The 23,856-nt window shown below is 45.9% G+C and overlaps 1 protein-coding gene across 7 annotated transcripts in view; it reads right to left on the reverse strand.

The window, feature by feature from the left end:
- The window catches only part of ATM (ATM serine/threonine kinase), a 154,878-nt gene that overhangs the window by 92,443 nt on the left and 38,579 nt on the right, over window positions 1-23,856 (reverse strand). For all 7 annotated transcript variants that reach the window (XR_015051151.1, XR_015051153.1, XR_015051152.1 and 4 more), the window contains exons 19-26: window positions 23,786-23,856; window positions 22,549-22,634; window positions 22,251-22,427; window positions 21,905-21,980; window positions 14,204-14,331; window positions 2,443-2,548; window positions 2,116-2,268; window positions 860-1,020 (exon numbers count right to left, since the gene is read on the reverse strand). The exon at window positions 23,786-23,856 is cut by the window's right edge and continues 102 nt beyond it. Coding sequence is in view for 4 of the 7 variants with exons in the window: in XM_085854442.1 (XP_085710568.1) it covers window positions 860-1,020; window positions 2,116-2,268; window positions 2,443-2,548; window positions 14,204-14,331; window positions 21,905-21,980; window positions 22,251-22,427; window positions 22,549-22,634; window positions 23,786-23,856 (958 nt within the window). In the remaining 3 variants the exon portion in view is untranslated. The remainder of the gene's footprint in view (window positions 1-859; window positions 1,021-2,115; window positions 2,269-2,442; window positions 2,549-14,203; window positions 14,332-21,904; window positions 21,981-22,250; window positions 22,428-22,548; window positions 22,635-23,785) is intronic.

Raw genomic sequence — 23,856 nt, forward strand, 5'->3', positions numbered from 1 at the left:
AGCAGCCATCTTGATAACAAAAGATGGTGTGGCACCATCTTGGTAAGGCTTCTTGTGTTTTTTCTTGATAAGTACTCCATTAATCATCTTCAAAAGGGTTGTTTAAATTTACCCAAATACCCAATTTTCATTCATGCACTCCCTTGGAATGCATGCAAAGTTTCAGGCGACCGGGTTTCATGGAGGACACACACACACACACACACACACACACACATACACACACACACACACACACACACACACACACACACACACACACACACACACACACACGTGGTACACACACTATTAGCTCACCTGGAACGTAGTTCCTGGGAGCTTATGGGATTGTGCGTCATCCGTCCGTCCATAAATACTTTCAACTTCTCTGAAACTACACAAACGATTTCGATGAAACTTTACCACAACGTTCATCACCGTCCGTGAATGTGCCAAAATTTGTTTATGGCATTTAAAAAAAATTGGGGTTGAGGGGATTCTCCATGGGGGTTTCCCACCCCCCCCCCCCCCCAAAAAAAAATTTTTTTTTTTCTTTCTTCTCTGAAACCACACACAATTTCGATGAAACTTGACGACAACCTTTATCACCCGTGATGTAACAAAGTTTGTTCATGGCATGAAAAAAAATTCTCTATGCATTTACTTTCTTCTTCATTACATATTTTGTGGGTCATCCAGGCCTACCAGTTGTTCCCTGGTTATCTTATCCAGCCTCTACCATGTGAGCGCCCAGGTGGATTGCCCCTATATTTATAGATTGTAGGATGTAACATTAATGACAGGCGTATGTTAAAATTTCCAAGCTCCACACATGATCAAAGACCGATGCATTTTCAGCAGAGGACAACATGCTCACCTGCAGAAGTCCTCAAACTCAGTGCACCCCAAAAGTGTGAAAGGAAACTGTGTTAAGGCAAGCTCTTCTTCCAACCAGGTGTACAGCAAATAACTCAAGTGCTTTTCCAAGTAGGACTTGCCGGCGTCATGTTCGGGCTCCTTAGCCAGCAGAGAAAAGGCCTGAAAGGCCAAAGATTTTGTGCAATCGTCAATGATCCGTGAAAGCTGGAACATCAACAAATTAATCCATATCATAACCACGATTTATTGTTTGCACAGGCATATGTAAAAAATTGGAAATCTAAGTGCAGGTTAAATAGCATCTTTGAATATTGTACTCTAACTTGTGTGAACGATTACAAAAATGGCTTTCTTCAAATGGGTGGAATGACAAGCATTTACCTGTCCACCAGGATCTGTTATTTGTTAGGATTGGAAAACAAAACTCAGTGAGACCAGTCAGCATAAGCGTTCCAATTCAAGGAAATGCACACTTCACAAAAGAAATACACATCAATTAATAATTTGGCCTCCTGGTTGCATCATTAGTGTGGGACAGCTGTGTTGTGGATGCAGTGCCCGTGTACGTTATAACAGGAATTTGGCGATGGAATAGGCACCCAATGGCCTACTTATTTTGACAGCCACCGTGGAATCTTTAACGTCAACTGTGGAATACCGAAAGATATGACAACTGGCTTAAAGTCCCCTCTAAAAGACGGTGTACTCATTCTTCTTCTTTTGTGTGCAGTACAAGCATGCAGAGCAGCATAATTGGCTGAGGACGTGGCTGTGCAGCTGATGCAGTGCCCTCTATAGGTTGGGGCAGGAATTTGGAATTTGTTCAGGGTGCCGGCGATACCTCGCCTACTCTTCGCTAAGGACACCGTGGGATCTGTAATGTCCACCAACTAAAATGCTGGCAGACGGGATGCCCTGTTTAATGTCCATCCAGGGATGGCACTTACACTGATGAATCACCAGGATGACAGTTTATACTTTTACAGCTGGATCGAGATTAGAACCCAGGCAAGACAGGTTAGAGGTGAATGTGCATACCTCTAAGCCATCCTGCCAGCCTGGCATGCTCAATGATGCAACGTCCTACTTGTGAAGCACCAGGCTGACAGTTTACAGTTGGGCCATGAATCAAACTTGGGGCAGACAACTCAAATGTGAGTATAAACTTCAAAGCCATCCTGTCAGCCCAGCCAAAGCAGTGAATATATGCTATTTGAATGACAAAGTTGTAGGTTAAAATCATTATTATATGACCTTGTGCAGCAGGGCAGGAGGCAGGGCATGCTGCATATGAGCTCTCAGCAGGTGGTAAGTGGCCATGGGTGCACAAAAAGGGCTGCACTGAGCCACGGAAAGCAGGGGAAGAACCAGCACTGCCTCAGCACAGTCACCATCACTGGAATCTCCCTGCACAGTAACCCCAAGTGTTATATTCACAATGGTCACCACTTAACGATACCGCTGGTTCATTGATTAAGCACAACATTCAATGACCATTATTAATGACAACAGCTTTATTTCAACATAATGTGAAAAATGAATATCTTTAATTAATCTGTGATTGTGTGTGAAAGAGTTAACCCTGGGTGGTGTGGTATTCGAGGTCTTCTTCCAGATCTCTTCAAGAGCGGATCGCTGCACGTTTGGAGGTAGGGCCTGGGGTTGATCACCCATCCTCTCAAACAACCTTGGGCATCAAGGGAAATTCCATTTTAATAAATGTTGCACCAATCCAATAACAGGGAATGCAGAACCAAAAAAAGGTCCTTGGGATCATCATAGTTCCGTTCATGAACAGTAGAGAAAGAGATAGAATGAATACGTGTGACAGTTCGTACACATATACGTTAAAATGAGGCATGCATTTCATCTTCGACACACACACACACACACACACACACACACACACACACACACACACACACACACACACACACACACACACACACACACACACACACACACACACACACACACACACACACACACACACACACACACACGCCTCTCCTAAAGCTCATGCACAAAAAGCCCGCCTAGGATTTGCCAGGGCCCATGCTAAAAAACATTTATCTTGGTCTCATCACTCCAGAGTATAGAGCCCCAGTAGTCTTCATCTTTTTTAGCATGGGCCCTGGCAAATCCTAGGCAGGCTTTTTGTGCATGAGCTTTAGGAGAGGCTTCCTTCGTGGATGACACCCATGCATGCCATTCCTCTGCAGTGTACGCCGTATTGTGTCACGGGAAACAGTCACCCCAGTTTGGATTTCTACTTCGTTAGCTAAGTGCAGAGAACTTGCATGCCGATTTTCTTTCGCCCTTCTCATCAAAAGACGCTCCTGCCGAGGTGTTAACTTCCGTGGACGGCCTGTATGTCTCTGTGAGATGGTTGCAGTTCCATTTTTGTTAAATTTTTGTATCACTTTTGCTACCGTATTCTGACTGATGAGTAAAGCTTTGCTGATCTTCTTGTAGCCTTCACCTTCCTTGTGTAAAGAAATTATTTTCTTTCTCAGGTCTTGTGACATTTCTCTTCCATGTGGTGCCATTGCTGACGGCATGAAATGGGAAGGGGTTTTCTTTGTTAAGTATCACCCTTTTATAGTCAACTGTCTGCTGGACACCTGTTTAATGAATAATTAGACTCACCTGTGGTTGAATTATTGTTAATTAGAATTTTGTAGTCGAAAATTTAGCTTTGCTCCGAAGACTTTCATTGGGGTGTACTCATTTTTGCAATATGGTCTTTAATGAATTTGTTAGGAAAATTCCTTTTTTGTGTGTGCAAATTAATAAATCTTGTTTGCAATCAATGGCCCACATTTGTGGGAGTATTTTGTAGTATAGTATCCAATAGAAAATGTGGATTCTGAAAGGAAACTAAAGGTTTTCTGACAAATCTGTTGGGTGTACTCATTTATGCTGAGCAGTGTGTGTGTGTGTGTGTGTGTGTGTGTGTGTGTGTGTGTGTGTGTGTGTGTGTGTGTGTGTGTGTGTGTGTGTATGTATGTATGTATGTATGTATGTATGTATGTATGTATGTATGTATGTATGTATATATATATATATATATATATATATATATATATATATATATATATATATATATATATATATATATATATATATATATATATATATATATATATATATATATATATATATATATATATATATATATATATATATATATATATATATATATATATATATATATATATATATATATATATATATATATATATATATATATATATATATATCCTGGTGTTGGCACAGTGGTTAGGGCAGCGGCTTGGGATCCAAAAGATCCTGAGTTCAAGCCCCGTTGGGCCACTGAATTAATACACCAGGGGGTTGACTCAGCCTGTCATCCTTCCGAGGTCGGCGAAATGAGTACCAGTGTACTGGGCCGGTGTATACCCCAGTTAAAATAGGTGTACCATATCCTTGTGTCGTAAGAGGCGAACAGGGGTGCGTCAGGAAGGGCATCCGGCGTAAAACATGTGCCAAATCACTATGCGGATCATACGGATGATCCGCTGTGGCGACCCCTAACGGGAGCAGCCGAAAGAAGAAGAAGAAGAAGACTGTATGTATATATATATATATATATATATATATATATATATATATATATATATATATATATATATATATATTGATAGATGACTATGTTTATTATTTTCGTACTATTGGAATGCACCTTTTGACTCTTCAGACTGCTGAGACCCCTTAGACCTTTGACGACTCTCTAAGAGCCCGAAGACTCCAAAGACACAAGATACCCAAAAGACCACAAAGACGCTTAAAGACTCAAAAGACCCCGAAGACCCAAAATAACCAAAAGACCCTGAACACCCAAAAGTCCCCGAAGACCCAAAAAGACCCCAAACACCCAAAATTCGCCAAAGACCTAAAATACCCGAAGACCCAAAAAGAGCCTGAAGACCCAAAAGACCCTGAAGTCCCAAAACACCCCAAAGACCCAAAATACCCCGAAGACCGAAAATACCCTGAAGATCCAAAAAAGGCCCTAAAGACCCAACGACCCTAAAATACCAAGAAGACAAAAAGACCCTGAGGACTCCGAAAGCCTAAAATACCCCAAAGACCCAAAGGAGCCAAAAGACCACAGACACTTAAAGATGCAAAAGATCCCAAAGAAACAAAATAACCAAAAGACCTTGAAGACCCAAAAGTCCGTGGAGGCCTAAAAAACCCAAAAGACCATGAAGACCCAAAAGTCCCCAAAGGCCCTGAAGACCTTGAAGACCCAAAAGTCCCAGAAGACCCAAAAGCCTCAGAAGTCCCAAAAGACCCCGAAAACCCTTTAGACTTTAACACCATTTAGAACCCTTACACCCTTCAGACAGATTAGACAGCTAAGACCCTTGACCACTTCGAGCACTTGGACCTTCTTATATCAAAAATAAAATTTCAAATAAATATAATATCACCAATATTACAAATAAATTTGTTGAAAATAAATTTTTGTATTATGATTGGTATAAATCATGCCAAATCTGTGACGTCAATCTCTGCAACGATGTGTGGAGAGGCGAGCGTCGTGAGCCGATGAGATTATTAAATATAGCTTAAATGATATTATTAAACTGCAGCATGTACGGGTAGTGGCCAAAAATAAATGGAAACACCTGGGTAAATGAGGGACACCAAGTATATTGAAAGCAACGGCTTCCATACAGGTGTACCCATGTGTTAATTAAGCAAATAACATTCCAGCATGCTTAGGGTCATGTATAAAAATGCTGCACAAGCCAAGTTGCTTACAATAATGGCGAGCATGGCTGCAAGAGGAGACCTCAGTGACTTTGAAAGAGGGTGATTGCTGGGGCACGTTGGGCAGGAGCTTCAGTGATGAAGACAGCTAAACTCTTACTGATGTTTTACAAGCAACAGTGTCGAAGGTGATGTCGGAATGGAACTCCGAGGGGAAAGATATCATCAGCAAAGGGCAACAATGGACGGAAGCACATAATCCAGGATCATGATATCTTTGCATTAATTTGAAGTGCAAGGCAAAGCAGGTGAGCAACTGCATATCAATTGAATGCAAATTTCAACCTGGGGTGTAAGCAGCCAGTTTCATCAGAAACGGTCTGCTAAGAACTCCACAGAGCGGGATACCATAGTCGGGTTACAGTGCACAAAGTCCAGTAGTGCAAAGTGAACAGGCAATGGACTACCGAGCAGTTGAGAAATGTGATATGGTCAAATGAATCATCCTTCACCATGTTCTCGACAAACTGACAAGTGCACGTGTGGCGCCAACTTAAAGAACCCTACAACCCTGAGTGCATGGTTCCAACAGCGAAGGGTTATGGAGGTTCTGTAATGTTGTGGGGCACATTTTTTTTTTGGCACGGTTTAGGTGCAGTCATTCCTTTGCAGGGCAAGGTCAATACTAACTGTTACTTAATGGTACTGAGTGATCATCTTCACCCCATATTGGAGCATTTCTTTCCTGCCAGGAGGAGTGTTCCAGTATGGCAATGTCCCCATCCACAAAGCACGTGTGGTCGCTCAATAGTTTGATGAGCATGATACTGATGTATGTTATCCATATATCATGGCCTTCTCAGTCACCTGATCTGAACCCAATCGAGCATTCATGGGATATTCTAGAATGACGCATGAGACAGCGTTTTCCACCCACATTAAACAGGTGTGAGTTGATTGACTTTCTCGTTGAAGAATGTGGTTCTGCATCCCTCCTGCATAAGTCCAAACGCTGGTAGACTCCTTGCCATGGTGCATACAGGCTGTGCTGGCCATACGTGGTGGCCCAACGCCCTATTAAGTGACTTTACATTGGTGTTTCCATTTTTTGTCCATTATCTGGGGATCAAAATGAAAGTTTCAGCCTGCTTGTGAGACCAGACATAATTAAGAGTCAGATTTTATTTATTTATTTATTCACTGTGTACAGTCAGGGCTTGTGGAAGAGCAAGAACACAGAATGGATCAAGATGCAACATAACAAATGGAACAGCAGGAAGAGAAGGGGGAAATGCCAACAGCAGGGCTGACAGAGAAAAAAATAGAAACAAACAAGGGATGGGGGTCATGATGAGGGGTAGGGGAGAACGCATGGGGTGAACAAGATGGATAGAGAAGTTAAACTAGAACGACACTCGGTAGAGCACATGCCTTTGCCAGGCTGAACAGTTTACGTTTTGTATCCCACTGATAGGCAGGATCTGCATCCGGGCCAGCCAATATCGAATTGGCTTGTTTTTGTCGCCTACCCAACTCATCCACTAAGTTTTGTCATGATCCATCCACAACTTTTTGAGATAACGTGCTATACATCGTTTTTGGCCCCATCTCTCAATGGCGAAGAATCACTTGAAAAATTAAAGTCTTCGGATCCGGATCCAGATCATCACCAAAATCGAATGTGTCTAGTTGAGTTCACTTCCTGACAGAATTTGAATAATCCTGACAGTTTGGCCAAATTAAAAAATATTGAGTCAGCTTCTGGATTTCCAAAAGAGATGTTACATTGTGAGGCATGCTGTTGGTTAAAGGACAAGTTCGGTTGGCTTATTATCTTACAAGCAAATACAACCCACCGCTTCACTGACAGGAATATTAAGGGGGGGTAAGATGGAGGGGAGGGAGAGAGGAGGGAGGGGGAGCAAGAAGGGAGGGGAGCGAGGAGGGAGGGAGAGAGAGGTGGGGAGGAAGAGCGAGGAAGGAGGGGGGCGAGGAGGGGTGGGGGAGTGAGGAAGGAGGGGGGAGCGAGGAGTGGGGGAGTGAGGAAGGAGATGGAGCAAGGAGGGAAGGGGAGCGAGGAGGGAAGGGGAGCGAGGAGGGAGGGAGATCGAGGTGGGGTGGGGGAGCGAGGAAGGAGGGGGAACGAGGAGCGAGAAGTGGGGGAATGAGAAATGAGGGGGAGCGAGGAGCAGAGGGGGAGTGAGGAAGGAGGGGGTGAGGAGCGATGGGGGAGTAAGGAAGGAGGGGGAGTGAGGAGGGGAGTGAGGAGGGGAGCAAGAAGTGGTGCGGAAAGGGAAGGCAGCGTGAGGGGAAGGCAGGGTAGGACAAGGGAAGGCAGCGTGAGGGGAGGGCAGGGTAGGGCAAGGGAAGGCAGTGTGAGGGGAGGGCAAGGGAAGGCAGCATGAGGGGAGGACAGGGGAGGAAAATGGAAGGCAGCGTGAGAGAAGGATAAGGGAAGGCAGTGTGAGGGGAGGGCAAGGGAAGGCAGCGTGAGTGGAAGGCCCATCGAGACATAACCACCGTCCAGATATGTGCGGGGATAACAACCATCCGGGCATAACCACTGTCCAGATGTGTTCAGAGACAGAAAGAGAGAGAGGGAGGTGTGGAAGGATGCTGCACTGGATGAGGAGGGGGTGGAGTGAAGATGGGACAAAGAGAGAAGGGTGGGGGTAGTGGAGTTAACAGATAATATTGTTACGGAAATGGCCCTTATGGGACTACTAAATATAGGATTAGCTCAGTTCCCCATTAAATTAATGTATAGATAGGTTGTTTGGTAAAGTGTACGATAAATGTGTGTCGGGAGGTATAAAAGACTGTTTTTATGTTCATACGGTGGTGAAACAGCGGCTCGATATTCTTCCTACCCTCTACGGACAATAGGCCCCTCCCAGTCGGCTGAGGGGGTGTGGCCTAGAGAGAGAGGTGTGGCCTGGAAGGCAGTGACATGAAGGGGCGGGGCTTTTGTCGGCAGTCACCTGGAGAGGGGGTTGAAGAAACGAGGGCAACAAGTGAGCTCTGAGTTTGGAGAACAGCAGTCGCCGAGAGAAGGAACAAAAGATCGGTGTGTGGAAACAGTCGCTATCAAGGCGCGACGCGTTTTAAAAAGGAGAGAAACAACGAGGCCTCAGGTTGCGGCTCAGTTCTGAGTTTGGGAAACTGCAGCTGGCTTTGAGAGGCTGCCTGGACGTGGAGTCGACGATCGACTCGTACGGGGAGGTGATCGACAGATTCGGCCTGCATCTGGCCGCGGAGTCCCCGCACTTGTTCACACACCAACGGCTCGTCACGTTTGCCGATCCGCTGGCCGGAGCCCGTCAACCTCGATTTGGGCCTTGGTTGGAGAACAGGCCAGGCCGGATTTGTATGCTGGACCGTGAGAGAGATCAGCTGAGGCCCATCTTCGACCCTACGCGAGGTCAGAGTGCGCGAAGACCGCGCACGCAGTGCCTTGAGGGAGTGGGAGTGCTGCGCCGCCATTTCTTGCCGCGCGGTGCATTCGAGCTGGGAGTTCGAACCCGTGGACACCCGCTTGTTTGTTACGAGCGACATTCGTGCTTTTTGGATGCTTTCCTCTCGTCCATGAGCCATCACCAAGTACTCTGTCTGCATGCATGCTGTCTGTCTGTTTTGTCTGCACGTGTTGTATAAGGCATATTTCAGTAGTGATCCCCTCAAAACCTTTAGACCGTGGTTCCCTAGTTAAGAACGGGTTGATTGTTAATAAAACCATTGTCGTGTTTATTACCTTCGCAAACTTCGTTTGACGAAGGTATTGTATTGACCCCTGTGTATTTATTTATTGGTAAATATGTGTGCGGACAACATTGCGCAAAAACTGCTGGACCGATTTGCATGAAATTTTCAGAGATGATGTGCAGTTACTCAAGGACGCCAGGCGAAGCTTTTGGGAGCAATCGGATTAAAGGTCAAGGTCACGGTCACGAAAAGGTCAGAATCGTTTTTTCGTCATAACGCGATCAATTTTTATCCGAACGAGATAAAACCAACAGCAAAATGTTCATTACTCAATTCTACATTCTAGGCTATGCCACATGAAAGTGTGGCGTAATTACCCTAGGTAGTGGTTGGGGGTCAAAGGTCAAAGGGGTCACCAAAAATGGTATTAACAATGTTTTGGATCACTTTATACAAAAACTTTACAGCGGATGAGCTTGAAATTGTGTGGGAAGGTTTGTTGTCATGAAAAGACAAATCGAGTAGATTTTTGGAGTGATCGGATCAAAGGTCAAGGTCAAGGTCACAAAAAGGTCAAACATTTTTATTTTCGCGATAACACAGTCAATTTTATTCCAATTTACATCAAATTAATGCCAAAATGATCAGTATTCAATGCCCTATCCTCAAATATAACATATTATATGGTGTTCTTGTAACCCGAGTTAGCGGTTGGAGGTCAAAGGTCAAGGGGGTCACCACAAAGCATTTTTCATTGGGCAGCGTCGTGGACAACATTACGCAAAAACCACTTAGCAGATTGTCATGAAATTTTGTAGACTTGTTTGACATCATGAGAGGACAAATCGATTAGATTTTGAGAGCGATCGGATCAAAGGTTAAGATCAAGGTCACAAAAAGGTCAAAATCGTTTTTTCGCGATTAAATTGTCAATTTTGTTTTGATTTACAGCAAATTAACTCCAAAATGTTCAAAATTAAATTCCCCATCCTCTAATATGACACATGGTATAGTACTTTTGTCACCCAAGGCAGCGATTGGGGGTCAAAGGTCAAGGGGGGGTCACACAAATTCACATTTATATCGGAAAGCGTTGTGGACAACTTAACGCAAAAAAAAAAAAACACAGAGAGGCTTTAATTGTTTTGGATTTGTTTGGCATCATGAAAGGACACATCCATTAGATTTTGGGAGCGATCGGATTAAAGGTCAAGGTCACAAAAAGGTCAACATCGTTTTTTCATGATGAAAATGGTTAATATGTTTCCGATTTACATCAAATTAACTCCAAATTGTTCAGTGTTCAATTCCCCATCTTCTGAAATGACACAAGGTATAGTACTATTGTCACCCTAGGTAGCGGTTGTGGGTCAAAGGTCATGGGGGTCACGAAATGCATATTTGTATTGAGATGCGTTGTGGACAACTTAATACAAAGGTAACTAGAATATATCTCTGTCTCTAAACTGTGTGTCTGTTGATGCAACAAGGGCCATAAGGGCCCTACCAAACTTAGTTACTAAGTAAAATACAACAAATTTTCATTAAGGAGACTTGGTATAGTTTGATATGCACATAGCTTCGCTCATGGTTAAGTAAAAGGAGTTTTACTTTCTTGTTTAATTAGACGCCAATTAAAATGACGTTTTTGTCCTCGCTCGGATTTGAAAACATGATCTACTTGATCCAGGTCGTGTCTGCGTGGTCAGTGACATTCGACCGAATCCGACCCTACATGCTACAGAGTTCGGCACTCGGGACAACGAATCACCTAAAATTGTCATAATCGTAATAGTTGTAATAACAAAATCCTTTCACAAAATCCGGATCATGGACTTTAAATTTGTGAAATTCCCGAGCAGATTTAGTGGAATTTTAGTTCCTCATTTCACTCTCATGCCATGTTCAAACTAGTGGCTGCGGCGAAGGTATGTGCTCTACGAGTGCCCGTTCTAGTTGCTTGTGTTGTGATTCCTGATGTTCCCCAATAAATCTGTTTAATTCTTATGAAGTTGCCGCTATGGATTAATGCGTGTCGCGTCGAGGAACGATCCGTTCGATTGGCATTACATATAAAACCAAAGTGGTTACAGACTGGTAGACTCCGCTCAGTCTCTGACAAAGCCAGTCTGTAACCAGCGGTTCTATCTCCCCAACTGGTAAGGTTCAGGATTACGTTGGTATCGCGATTGGAGACGCTTGACCCGAGGCCTGTGCCGAGCCGGCTGGCGTTATAGATTCCCGGAGACAGTGGTGGCGGGGGTGGCGCCAGGGACCGGGTCAGAATCCCGCCACCCCGGATCCGCAACAATATATTATGCTTTATGAAGAACACACACACAAATACGTCAAGTGAAAGGTGGAAAAAATTTGGCTCTGCAATTGAGAAAACATTAATACAGCGAATGGCTTGGAAATTGGGTGTTATCAAATGTGTTTTGTTTTGAAACTCATCAGGAGAAACCATATAACCTTTGTAAAGCAAACCGAGTCATATAAAATAACCAATTTCTAGCCATACACATGAAGAAGAACCAATTGCTTTAGAAACGGTCACGAGGACAAAAAAACATGATCACTTGTACGCTGTTAGGGTTAAAAGTTAAAACCTCCACGATACGGGATAAAACTTTGCCACCACGGCGCACGTAATCAAGCATGCAGGCACACACACACACACACACACACACACACACACACACACACACACACACACACACACACACACACACACACACACACACACACACACACACACACACACACACACCTGTGGAGAGTCCCTAAATTATAGATCCAAATATACCCATATATGTACCTCTACCTTGGAGCAACTGCTGACTGGACATCCCGATCGGGACACGAGCTGCACCGCCGTCGTCTGTAGGGCGCTCGGCCAGCGGCATAAGCACTTAAGCAAGCACTGCAATTAAATGGTTGATAAAGTTGGCTGGCATGGCAAGTGAAAGCTATGTCCGAGTGTCCAAACTATGTCGAAGTTGGACAAATTTACACTTTTTTAACATTTGAACTGCTGCCAAGTTCAATTCTGGAGCTCAAGTTTTGCAATTCGTCTTAGTTTAACAGATTCTTGAGGATATGGCATGTACGGAAATGAAATAAAGCCATGAATGCTGCCTCTGGTCTCCGGCCGTTTATAAGTATTGCAATCTATCCAGTAATTCGTCGGTATGAAGATCAAGGCATTCGATAATATGAGGAAAGTGAAGAAAAGAAAAACTTTATCGTAAAGAAAGCATTGCGGCCTTGTCCAAGTGAAGGCATGGTTGAGCAGGCCAAAAAACATGGCAGCTTCAGACCACAGCGAGGTAACCTAGGATGCGTCTTAAGACCCCATTCGGAGTGAGGTGGCCGAGGATGCACTGATAAAGGATATAATTAAATAAGGCCATTAATTATCTTCAAAAGGGGTGTTTAATTAACCCAAAACGCCCAATTCTCACTCACGCACTTCCTTGGAGTTCCCTAAGAATGCATGCAAAGTTTCAGGCTGCTAGGTTTCATGGTTTTGGAGTTATGGAGGACACACACACACACACACACACACACACACACACACACACACACACACACACACACACACACACACACACACACACACTTATTAATATAGATAACACAGGCATCAAAATTCATAGAACGACGGACTAAGACGGCAAATTGTTAACATACACAAAGTGGGGCAAAGGGTAAACATGTTGGCAAGAATGCAAGGATACACCACAGTATGATAATAGGAAAGCAAGAGAGAAAGTTGTCAGGGTCTCAGCATGTAGAGAAATGCGAGAGATAATGAGGTGGCTTTGGGTAGCATACTTGAATTCCTGAAAGGAAGAACACAAGACAACTGACTCAAGATAGTTGCACATTTGACAAAGGAGAGGCATGAATAAATGGAGTTGAGCGAGACGAGTCCACTCCAGCCACAACTTGCGGAAGGTAATAAGGAAAGAGTTTATGATACAACATGTGCAATATGAAGAGACAGAGAACTGAGGGTGATAGGCACAACATGACTGGAAGAGAGACGGCAAAATAATGAAAGGCCATTCTCCTGCCTGGGGTAAGCAAGAAGCAGCCCAGCGACTCCTAACATTATTGCTTTACATAATATCTTCCCACTTTAACGTTTTTTATATCAAGGATTATTACCTCAGTCACCAAAGGTGAAGGAGGTTATGTTTTCACCCCTTGCTGTCTGTTCGTTTGTGTGCAGGATATCTCAAAAAGTTGTGGACGGGTCCAGATTAAATTTTGTTGACAAGTTGGGTGTGTGACAAGGATGAAGTGATTAGATTTTGGTGAAGATCAGGATCCGGATCCGACAACTTGAATTTTTAAAGTTATTCTTCACCATTGAGAGATAGGGCCAAAAAGGATATATAGCACGATATGTCAAAAATTTGTGGACGGATTCGGGCATAACTTGGTGGACAGGTTGGGTGTGTGGAAAGGAAGAATTGATTCGATTTTGGTGAAGATCTAAATCCAGATCTGCATCCGAGAATTATTTAATTTTAAAAGTGATTCTTCACCATTAAGAGATAGGGCCAAAAACGATATAGTACTGCACAACATGATATTTCAAAAATGTATTGGGCCTGATATATTCTCGTGGATCAGGCATGATGTGGCGGAAGTATGCGCTCTACCGAGTGCCCTTCTAGTTGTACATGTAATGCCTCTTCTGACCAATTTTGGCTTCCCAAGGAGCAAGAAAAGAAAATATTATAGGAGTATTAATATGGAAATAAAAATTAAGCCATTTATAATTTCAGAAAAACGTTGATGTTAACATAATCCAATGAGATGAATAAGCACATTACTTGAAGATGGCATTTACAATTGATTGTAACTCGCTGGAGCTGTGAATTACCGTGGAAGAGAACGGGCAGCCTGCACTCGCACTGCATGACAGTCATCAGCGAGAAAGTGAGGCAAAGCTCGCCAAATGGGGAATGGTACTTCCAGTGGCAACACAGCCCACCGACACAAAGGGTCAACCTGGAGGAGAAAAATAAATAAACAGTACATTTTCTGGAGAGGTAAAAATAACAGATAAGATTTATTTCAAAATCTTTTAACTGAGGTCTGTTGGGTTAGTGAATTAAATGTCACCTGAGACAAAGTATGCTCACTTGTTACTAATATGCAGGGTAGGGCTTCATACATTTTTAGTTTGATGATTCCTCTCAGAGATGGCCAAACAGATCTATGCCAAACTTTCAGATGTTCATCAGTATCAGTGAGAGTATATATGTATGTATGTATGTATGTATGTATGTATGTATGTATGTATGTATGTATGTATGTATGTATGTATATATATATGTATATATATATATATATATATATATATATATATATATATATATATATATAGTTGCGAATTCGCGCCCGCCGGCGTGCGATCGGCCACGTAACTCGAATCGCGGCACGTCACCCACCGGACAGACAATTCAGTTGTGACCCTCCCGGAACAACGCTGGGAGCTAGTCACAGGTGGGAGTTTAACCTCACCACGATCGTGCCAATTGCCCACCCGCGCAGGATAGGGTTGCTCGCCAAATTCGATCTACCTAAGTACCTGCGAGAGTGGTTGACCGGGCGATCGCACCACACCACAGGCCGACTCTGGACACGAACCGCTTGAGTGGTCTGTTCCGTGCTACAGTGATAACTGAGCGGTGTTATCGTTGGCCTTGACGGTTCCGATTAATTACCGGGCGTTTTAAACCCGCTACGAGCCTCTTACGTGAAGCAGGATGGAGAGTCAATAAAAGGAAAGGAGACGAAGCGAAGCGGGAACAATTACACAAGCACGTTTAATAGCACATGCAGACCAGCAGGGAAGGCACGTATTTACAGTCACAATAGAGCAAAAGCAAGTCAAGAAATGGCACATATACACAATCACAGGCAAAAGATATATCCCGACTAAACCCGACACACGGCAACACTTAACCAGTTTTACTTGAAAGACAGGCGCCACCCACAGTCATCCACACGAACCCAAAGGAAAAGAGAAAGTTGCGACTTCCCTGCACGCGTCGTCCAGTGTCGCGTCCTTGACCTAGAATCCGAACTTCCCCCGATGTGGTCTGCGACTCGCACCTCGCACCGGCACGTGTTGCCGCTCCGCGCCACGAACAGGGCTTCCGGCACCTGGCAGAAGGCTCGCCCTCTCCCGTTGTAGACGGCGACAGGGCCCATCAGAACGCGATTGGAGGCGGGGCCACACCGCCCCCCCCCCCCCGGTCAGCCATTGGTCGGGCAAAAATGGGCGTGAACCTCTCCTGATCCTAAAATTTGCATATACGGACTTCACATACACATGCTTGGAGCCAGGGCCAAGCCGCCCCTCGCTCGCCAATTGGACGGAAGAGAAGTGGGCGTGAAGCGTTTTTGATCCGAATTTTCCCCTGGGAAAGGCCGCCACTTGCGCTCGCAGCTCGGTGCGTTCGGCCCCAATCGCCGAACGGGCCCAAGACAGCCCGATGTTCAGTGTTCACAGGTGGTGCGGGAATGGCCGTGGAAGCGATGATGCAGGATGAATTCGTGAAGGTAAAGGCGAAGGTGGTGGAGGGTCTTCTGTGGTGAAGGTTGGCATTGTGGTTGTTGTCTGCGGGTTGGAGCGTGGTTGTAGTTGGTGATGATGGCTGGCGTGGTGGTTAAGGTGGTTGTTGTGTGATGGCGGTTGAGACGTGGTTGGTTCAAAATAATGACAGAAAAGAAAAAAAATGGCTAACTCAAAGCGTCGCAGCCTGGATGAATCACATAAATTCCCTCTATACAACGGGTTTGGGCTAACTACAAATGGACCTATGAAGATATCTCACCTGAGGACCCCTTATGGTGTAATGCGAATTTCCACAGCCGTAACACTACCCCCTCCCCTTTTTACAGACTCGTCCCGATTCGTCAAATTCTCGTGTTCCATCATGTGTAGTTCTCCCCTAGTACGTTTTACCTACGGATCCCTGAGTGCGACATTCAGTGTATTCGTGTCCCCAAAATAAATAACCCGAGGGATGAGTAAATAACGAAACAAACCCACTCACTCAGACGACTTAAATAAAATTGCCGGCACTAGACAGACATGCCGGGGGCGCAAAACACATATTTACAGTACAACTTAACTTACAAAATTTAAACTAACCATGGCCCAGGATCAATGGACTCTGCAGGGAGCAAAACAAAAGTCAACGGTGAACCTGCACACGGGCTGCCACTGCAGGCCCTTGTTGTAGCTGCCAACAGGACAGTTCTTGCAGCTTGAACGACAATCCTGGCGCACATGGAAATTAACAGGGGGGGGGGGCAAAATGCAGCACAAAACAGGGGCAAAAAGAACCATGGGTAGCAGGCATGGCATGGCAAAGGTAGCAGGCAAACACAGCCTGCAGAACAAGGCCACTGCAGGCAAACACAGCCCTCAGAACAAGGCCGCTGCAGGCGAACACAGCCGGCGGATGATCCGACCGGCACAGGCCTTGCAGAAAGCAGCTGCAGACGATCTGGCCGGTACAGGCTTCGCAGCAAAACCAACAGCCAGCAGATGAAGTTGGCCGGCAACTTGCCTTGAGATGGAGGGAGTGCGGTGGTGCTGGCCACTCAAAAGGCGGGCTCGGACCTACCTAACCATTTCCCTCCCACCTATCGCCTTTGCCTGTCACTGTCCTACCCACTCCCTTAATTTGTAAAACCCAATTTAGCCCCAATTAATTTTTTTTTTTTTACTTCCCCCTATAAATCGTCCCCTAACCCCCTTATCGTCCTTGTTCGGCTAACCTATCCTGTTACCGAGCCTACTGCCAACCCCTACATTCCCTTCCCGGAGGGGAATAAGGAAGGGCTAGCGTCCTGTGTCGAGGCCCAACGAAGCCTCAGGATGGCCTCCCCAGACTTCAGTGATCTTTAACCCAAAGTGGGTCCAGCGGCCCACAACGAGAGCGAAGGGATGGATGGTGCGGAGGGGCACACGTCCTAATCTACCCGAACCATTAACCTTGAAACTACCCCGGGGCTTTCAACAAACGCCTCTCACTTAATCTATTGGTTCTAACAACCCAGATTCCCGTCGCCTGTGTTGGTGTCCTCACAATTTCGGGCCTCGCCCCCCCAATTTTCTTCCAGTGCCCTCACACGGTCTCACGGCTGGGACACGTGGCTCCCTTGGCAGGCACGACCCTCTGCCGATTCTCCGACGATGGCACCACCAGGCACTACACTGCCTCCGAGCCTACCAGCTCCCTAAACACCGGGGAGTGCCCTCTATGGCGACTACCCTGAAACGCTCACGTGGCAGGCTGGCTTCCCGGGCCCCTTTCCAAGGGTCACCCGTGCCCACGACACTGCCCACGGGCTAATGGCGCCCCGGGCCCCCGCATCATGCGGGCGCACCCGTGCCCACTACACTATCCCGGCCCCCCCATGGGCCTGAGTGCGACAGTGTCACTGCGACCCCCCCCCCTTCCCCCTAACTAGTGTGATCCTGTGCCCTGGTCAAGGGGGTCTTCCACCCTGCCCAGGGAATCCTGTTCACCCAAAAGCGAGGCTTGTTTTTTTTTTTTTCAATTACGCACAGCACCAGCGCGACAACTCGCAACCTTGACACCAGCGCGGCAATTCGCAGCCGCGCACCGTTGGCGTGATGTCATGGCAGCTGTTCGCGTCCCTCATCCCTCTTGGACGGTACCATCCGGCAGGGATTCACCCGCCTACTGGATTCCAACCACACACGCAGCCATGACGTCGCCCGGCGCATCAAAAAAAAAAATACAAGCCTCACATCTCGAGGGGTTCCCCACGCGAACACATGTGCTCTGCCCATTGGAGCTTAACACAAGCTCGCATGGAGAACCCATCCGGTCCAAATCCGAAATCCTGCCTAAACTTTGTCCGTCGCGGGATCGGCAACATTCACCGTGCTTGTTTCCGGACCGGGCTTCACTCCCGCAAGCGAGCACGTGGAGGCCTCGTGCTCGCTGCTGTCTAAACCCGGCACGGTCCCAAAATAGCTACGGCTGTTATTCGGCTTTTGTCCCTCTGTCGCCGTTGTCATCGCCATTCAACCCACGCACACCTGCGTGTCATGACGCTCAGACTCCACTCCATCACATTCACACCAGGAGACGCGGCTGCGTGATCCCGCATGCCGACCGTCATCTCCCTCACATACCGCACTCTCACATACACGGTCTCCCTTGCACTCAGCCGTCCACTCAGACACGCGGTGACACTCACGCGCGGTGTCTCACTCATACACGGGCTTCTACTCACACCCGGAGTGCTGGGAGGCAGCACTCCGGCACACTCGTGACCACACCACTCACACACGGGGGCGCAATCACACCTTGCACCACACACACCGGGACAACCACACTGGGGATTCGTGTCCCCACAAGGGGTTCCGGGGTCTCTATAGCCCCCAAGCTGCACGTGAACCTGTCCACAGCACTCGCCCCCTCGACCTCGCAAAGCACGACCGAACCCACCTGGTCGTGAGTCGCCTCAAGGGGGCATACTTCCTCCCCTCCTTCCTGGAGGAGGCTATCCAGCTGCTCGCACTGGGTCCCTACACGGTCCGCCAGCTCACCCCCATTGTCCTCCACTAAATCTGTGTGTGTGTGTGCTCGTCTTCAACCCCGTCCAATTCATCATGCAGTCTCTCCTCTACCGTTCCCATTTCCCGCGTCTCTATTATTTCCGTCTCTTCCCTTGTTATCTCCCTTGTCTCAACTATTTTTATTTCCTTTGTCGTCACCTCGTTTCTCGTCCCACACACCTCGGCCACCCCATTTAGTTCCTCCCTCTCGGTCACCGTCACTTCCTCAGTCACCTCCACGCTTCTCGCCCAACACGTCCCACGAATCATTTTGCCCTCACCCGCCTTCACCGTGGGCCTGACAACCGTTGCACTCCCTCCCAGCTCGTTCGCTCCCACACGTGGCGTCGCCAATTTGAGCTCCCCTGTTATTGCCAACATTCTCGCCGTGCCCGCCTGCCGTCTTCGGCCCATGTTCTGCATCTCACCCCGCATTTTTTCCATTTCTTCTTTCATTCGTTGCGCATTTGTTTCCATATTCGTTTTCATTTCATCCTTCAACTGTTGTGCATTTTCTTTCATTTCGTGTGCGTTTCCATCCATCTTGCTCATTAATGCCTCAAACATTTCCATCGTCCGATCCATCGGCGAATTCGCACGTGGGGGGCGTTCGTCCGCCACCCCAGCCACTGCGCCCATTTCGAGCTCTGGGTTCAGTTGGGGGGAAAGTTCGTCCTGTACAACCAGCATTTCCTGCTCGGGGTTTCTGTCCTGGACCATGGATTTTACACATTCTACATCCATTTCTAATACCCCCGGCTCCCGCTCGCCTTGAGACTCCATCTTATTTCTCGTAAGGGTTAATTTTAATTGCTCGTAATTTGGAGGGAATCGGGGGTCTCTCCTCTCACCCCTGAACCGATTCCCCGTGAATTTAGCTTGGAGACGGGAGAGTTTGTTTCCCGCTCGCTGACACCAGTGTTGGGAATTCGCGGCCGCCGGCGTGCGGACGGCCACGTAGCTCGGATCGCGGCACGTCGCCCACCGGACGGACAATTCAGTCGTGACCCTCCGGGAACTATCGCCCGGAGCCAGTCACGGGTGGGCCTTTCGACCTCACCACAATCGTGCCAATCGGACACCCGCGTAGGATAGGGTTGTTCGCCAAACTCGACCGATCTAAGTACCCACGCGGATGGAACCCGGGCGATCGTACCTCGCCGCAGGTCGACTCCGGACACGATCCGCTTGGGCGGCCCGTTCCGTGCGATCGGGATAACCGAGCGGTGTTATTGTCGACCTGGACGGTTCAGATTAATTACTGGGATGTTGCACCCACTATGAACCCTTTACGTGAAGCAGGATGGTGAGTCAATTAAAAGGAAGGAGACGAAGCAAAACGGGCACAGTTCAACATGCAAGCACTTTATTTCCCGGCACACGGAAAGCACGTATATACAGCCATACAGAATCGAAATGCACATAAAGCAAATGTGATACAACTGACTAACGCGTACACACGGCAACACTTACACAGTTCTACTTCACAGACGGCACCAACACACATTGACACAAAAGCAAAGAAAAGAAGCCACCCTCACAGACAAGGAGGCAGACGGGCCGGTAGGCCAAATGTGCGCGTGACCTGGAGGAGCGGCCAGGTCCGCGAGACCAGGGAGGTCTTACCCGCGTCCTCATGACGTGTTGGCGGGCAAGCTGCAAATGTGGCCGCGCTGCTGTTCCCCGACTCCGTGCTCCTTGGCACGACGTTTGGGGTGGGGTGGGAACGGGGCCCCCTTTTGCACCATCTCAGCGCGGGGGAAAGGAGGAATTGTTGATGCCCTGGGGGAGGGGAATGGCTTGCTGGCTTGGGTCCCGTGACAAGACGAGTGATCCCCCACACCGTAACCTCGCCGCCGACCGCCGTCCTTCTCGCCTCGGACCCGAGCTCCCTTGCTTGCAGTTCCACCGCGCTCACTCCCCTCAACTCCACCAATGCAACGCTCCTTGTCCCCAAGAGCAACCTCTCGACGACACTCTCCAAGCAACTCCAAAACCCAACTCTCCTCGACGACACTCTTCAAGCAACCCCAAAACCCAACTCGCCTTGCGAGTCGCCTTGCGCTCGTCTCTTTATAGCGCTCAGGAGGTGCCGATATGCAAATTTTAGGATCAGAACGCGATTGGAGGCGGGGCCACGCTGCCCCCCCGGTCAGCCATTGGTCAGGCAAAAATGGGCGTGAACCTCTCCTGATCCTAAAAATTGCTTGAAGAGTGTCGTCGAGAAGAGTTGGGTTTTGGAGTTGCTTGGAGAGTGTCATCGAGAGGTGATATATATATATATATATATATATATATATATATATATATATATATATATATATATATATATATATATATATATATATATATATATATATATATATATATATATATATATATAACCCTGTGAAGTATGTGAAGAAGATTTATATAATATATAAATCCTGTGAAGCACCAGGATATATATATATATATATATATATATATATATATATATATATATATATATATATATATATATATATATATATATATATATCCACAAAAAAAAGATAAATAAATAAATATATATATATATATTCTAGTACGAAGTATGAATGTTATTTGGCCATGGCCAAGCAAAGCTTGGTCGAGGATGTTTATTCATGATATGTGAAACACCCTGCAACCCATGCCTGCAGAAAACAGACTTTTTGGAACGCCGGCCACATTTTCTATCCAATCAGCATGTAACTTTGCAAAAAATATATATATATATATATATTTTCCATGGGTAGGTGCTCCCGTGTTGAAAGTTTTGTGTCAATCACTCAAGCAGTTGCAGAGAAAACGAATTTAAAATCGAATAAAGGTGAAAAAGTGAGGGCCTCAGCCGACGTTCCACATCATGGTCAAGGATGGTTGCAGATGCCTATTATGAGTTCATGTATCAGTGAGGAATTTGCAGAGGGATGGAGGGTGGTGGGAGGGGGCAGGGGTTGTGCAAACCTCAAGCAGAGAAGTGATGCAGGAGAGTAAAGCCAAGCGAACAGGAGCTGTAATATTGTGTCGTAGATACAATGTCCTAGTTCAGGAAAAGAAAAGCACAAGGAATGTTTTTTAATGTTATTCATTTCAAGAAATTTATAATAACTGAACTCATCTGAAGTTATAAATGCAATAATCTGGCCTTGGTAAAGTTTGACTAATCTATGCAGTTTTGAGTTGTGTATAAAGGTGACAAAAATTGTTAACCCTTTCAACACATTTGAATAACATTAAAATCATGTTATGAGCATGAAACGACCAGGTTCTACTCATCCAACCTCCCGCCACACCCACTCCACAAACTCACCAAAATCCATGAACCACTCCGAGCAGCTTCTCTCTGGGCCCATCGAGCAGCACCGAATCACTCAACCCTCCAACTTTCTCATGTTCGTTCGACCCCAAAGCTGTAATAATCGGCCCCAGCGCTGACAGGATTAGAGCACACACCTCCTGGTCCAAGCGGTACTGAGAACACACCTCACTGAAGGAATGAGAGAGGGTGGTCGTTAAAAAGGTTGGAGAAATGAAAAAGCCTTTTTCATGAAAGAAAGACTCCAGAAGCTAAGGAGGAATAGAGAATAAGAGAAAGAGGAGGGACTTACGAGAGAGTCCGCAGCAGGATACTCAGCTCATTAGAAGACAGTGGTTTAGATAGTGTGGGAAGAAGATTCTGCAGCAAGCGGAGATACTGCAGAAAGACAGCAATTTCTCAAACAAATCAATAAATAAATAAACAAACCAATGTCACCCCAAGGATGACCAGTATCTTGCCAAAATGTGAACACGAGTGACTTATTTATTCGATTAAATTTACTCAAAAATAAGGGTTTCATCGACCTTGATGCTTGACCTTTTTGTGACCTTGACCTTTATATTTTCGTACGGTTAATGGTATCTCTCCAGGACCGTTGTACATGAAATATCAAGAGATTTTGATGAGAACTGAGGAAATAAAATTTTCATGAAAAATCCGTTTTTTTGTCATGACGTCATCAAATGACGTCATAGCGTCAAACTTTTGACAGATCTGGAAAGCACTTATCAAGCGCTTTCATATGAGGTATTACTCGATATGGTATCTAAGATTTCAAAATTTGACCTTGGGGTCAAAAACTTTCGACCTCCAGCGCTAACCATGAAGGTCAAGGCCGATCGCCACCAAAAATTAATCAGCTGAGAGCCAGACCATGAACTATATTCCCATGAAGTTTGAAGACGATCCGATCAAAATTACTCAAAAAATAAGGGTTTCGTCGACTCCCCTGATTTGCGACAAAGTGACCTTGACCTTTGACCTTGACCTTGAAAATTTTATGTGCTGAAAGGGACCTCTATAGGACTATGATATGCGAAGTTACAAAAATTTCCAATGATAACTGTGCTCTGCAGAGTGATCGATACGTGATTACAGACAAACAAAAAAATATATAAAAAATATAAAAAAAAAAACATACAAGCTGACTAACATATCTTGCAAAAACTTCGTTTTGGCAAGATAATAAACAACATGTACTGAATTTAAGTTGCACATACTGCATATACAAGAATACATACCATTAAACTATTTAATTGAATGAAATAAGAGATAGGATGAAAACACTGAGAAAGAACAATGTATTTCTGGGCAAGTTGGCACGAGTGGGTTTAAATTTTCTTTTATCAATTTTATCGCTCGAGTGGGATTAAATTATCGGATAATGCTCGGCTTTCGTGGACATTCAGTGCAAAGAACGATTTATTTATTTATTTTTACATTCAACGTCTGAAAACGAGTGAACGTATCAAAACAGTTTATTCTTCGATGTAAATACAAGGAATCGGAATCTTTGGCAGACTTACAGTATGGAAGTAAAGAGGATGAGAAGAGCCAAGGTTTCCCAGGAAGGCCAGCAATGTCTCAGGCTGTACAG

The sequence above is a fragment of the Eptatretus burgeri genome, chromosome 14 (assembly GCF_056783735.1).
Source record: "Eptatretus burgeri isolate ZD-2024b chromosome 14, Ebu_testis_v1, whole genome shotgun sequence".
Classification (NCBI taxonomy): Eukaryota; Metazoa; Chordata; class Myxini; order Myxiniformes; family Myxinidae; genus Eptatretus; species Eptatretus burgeri.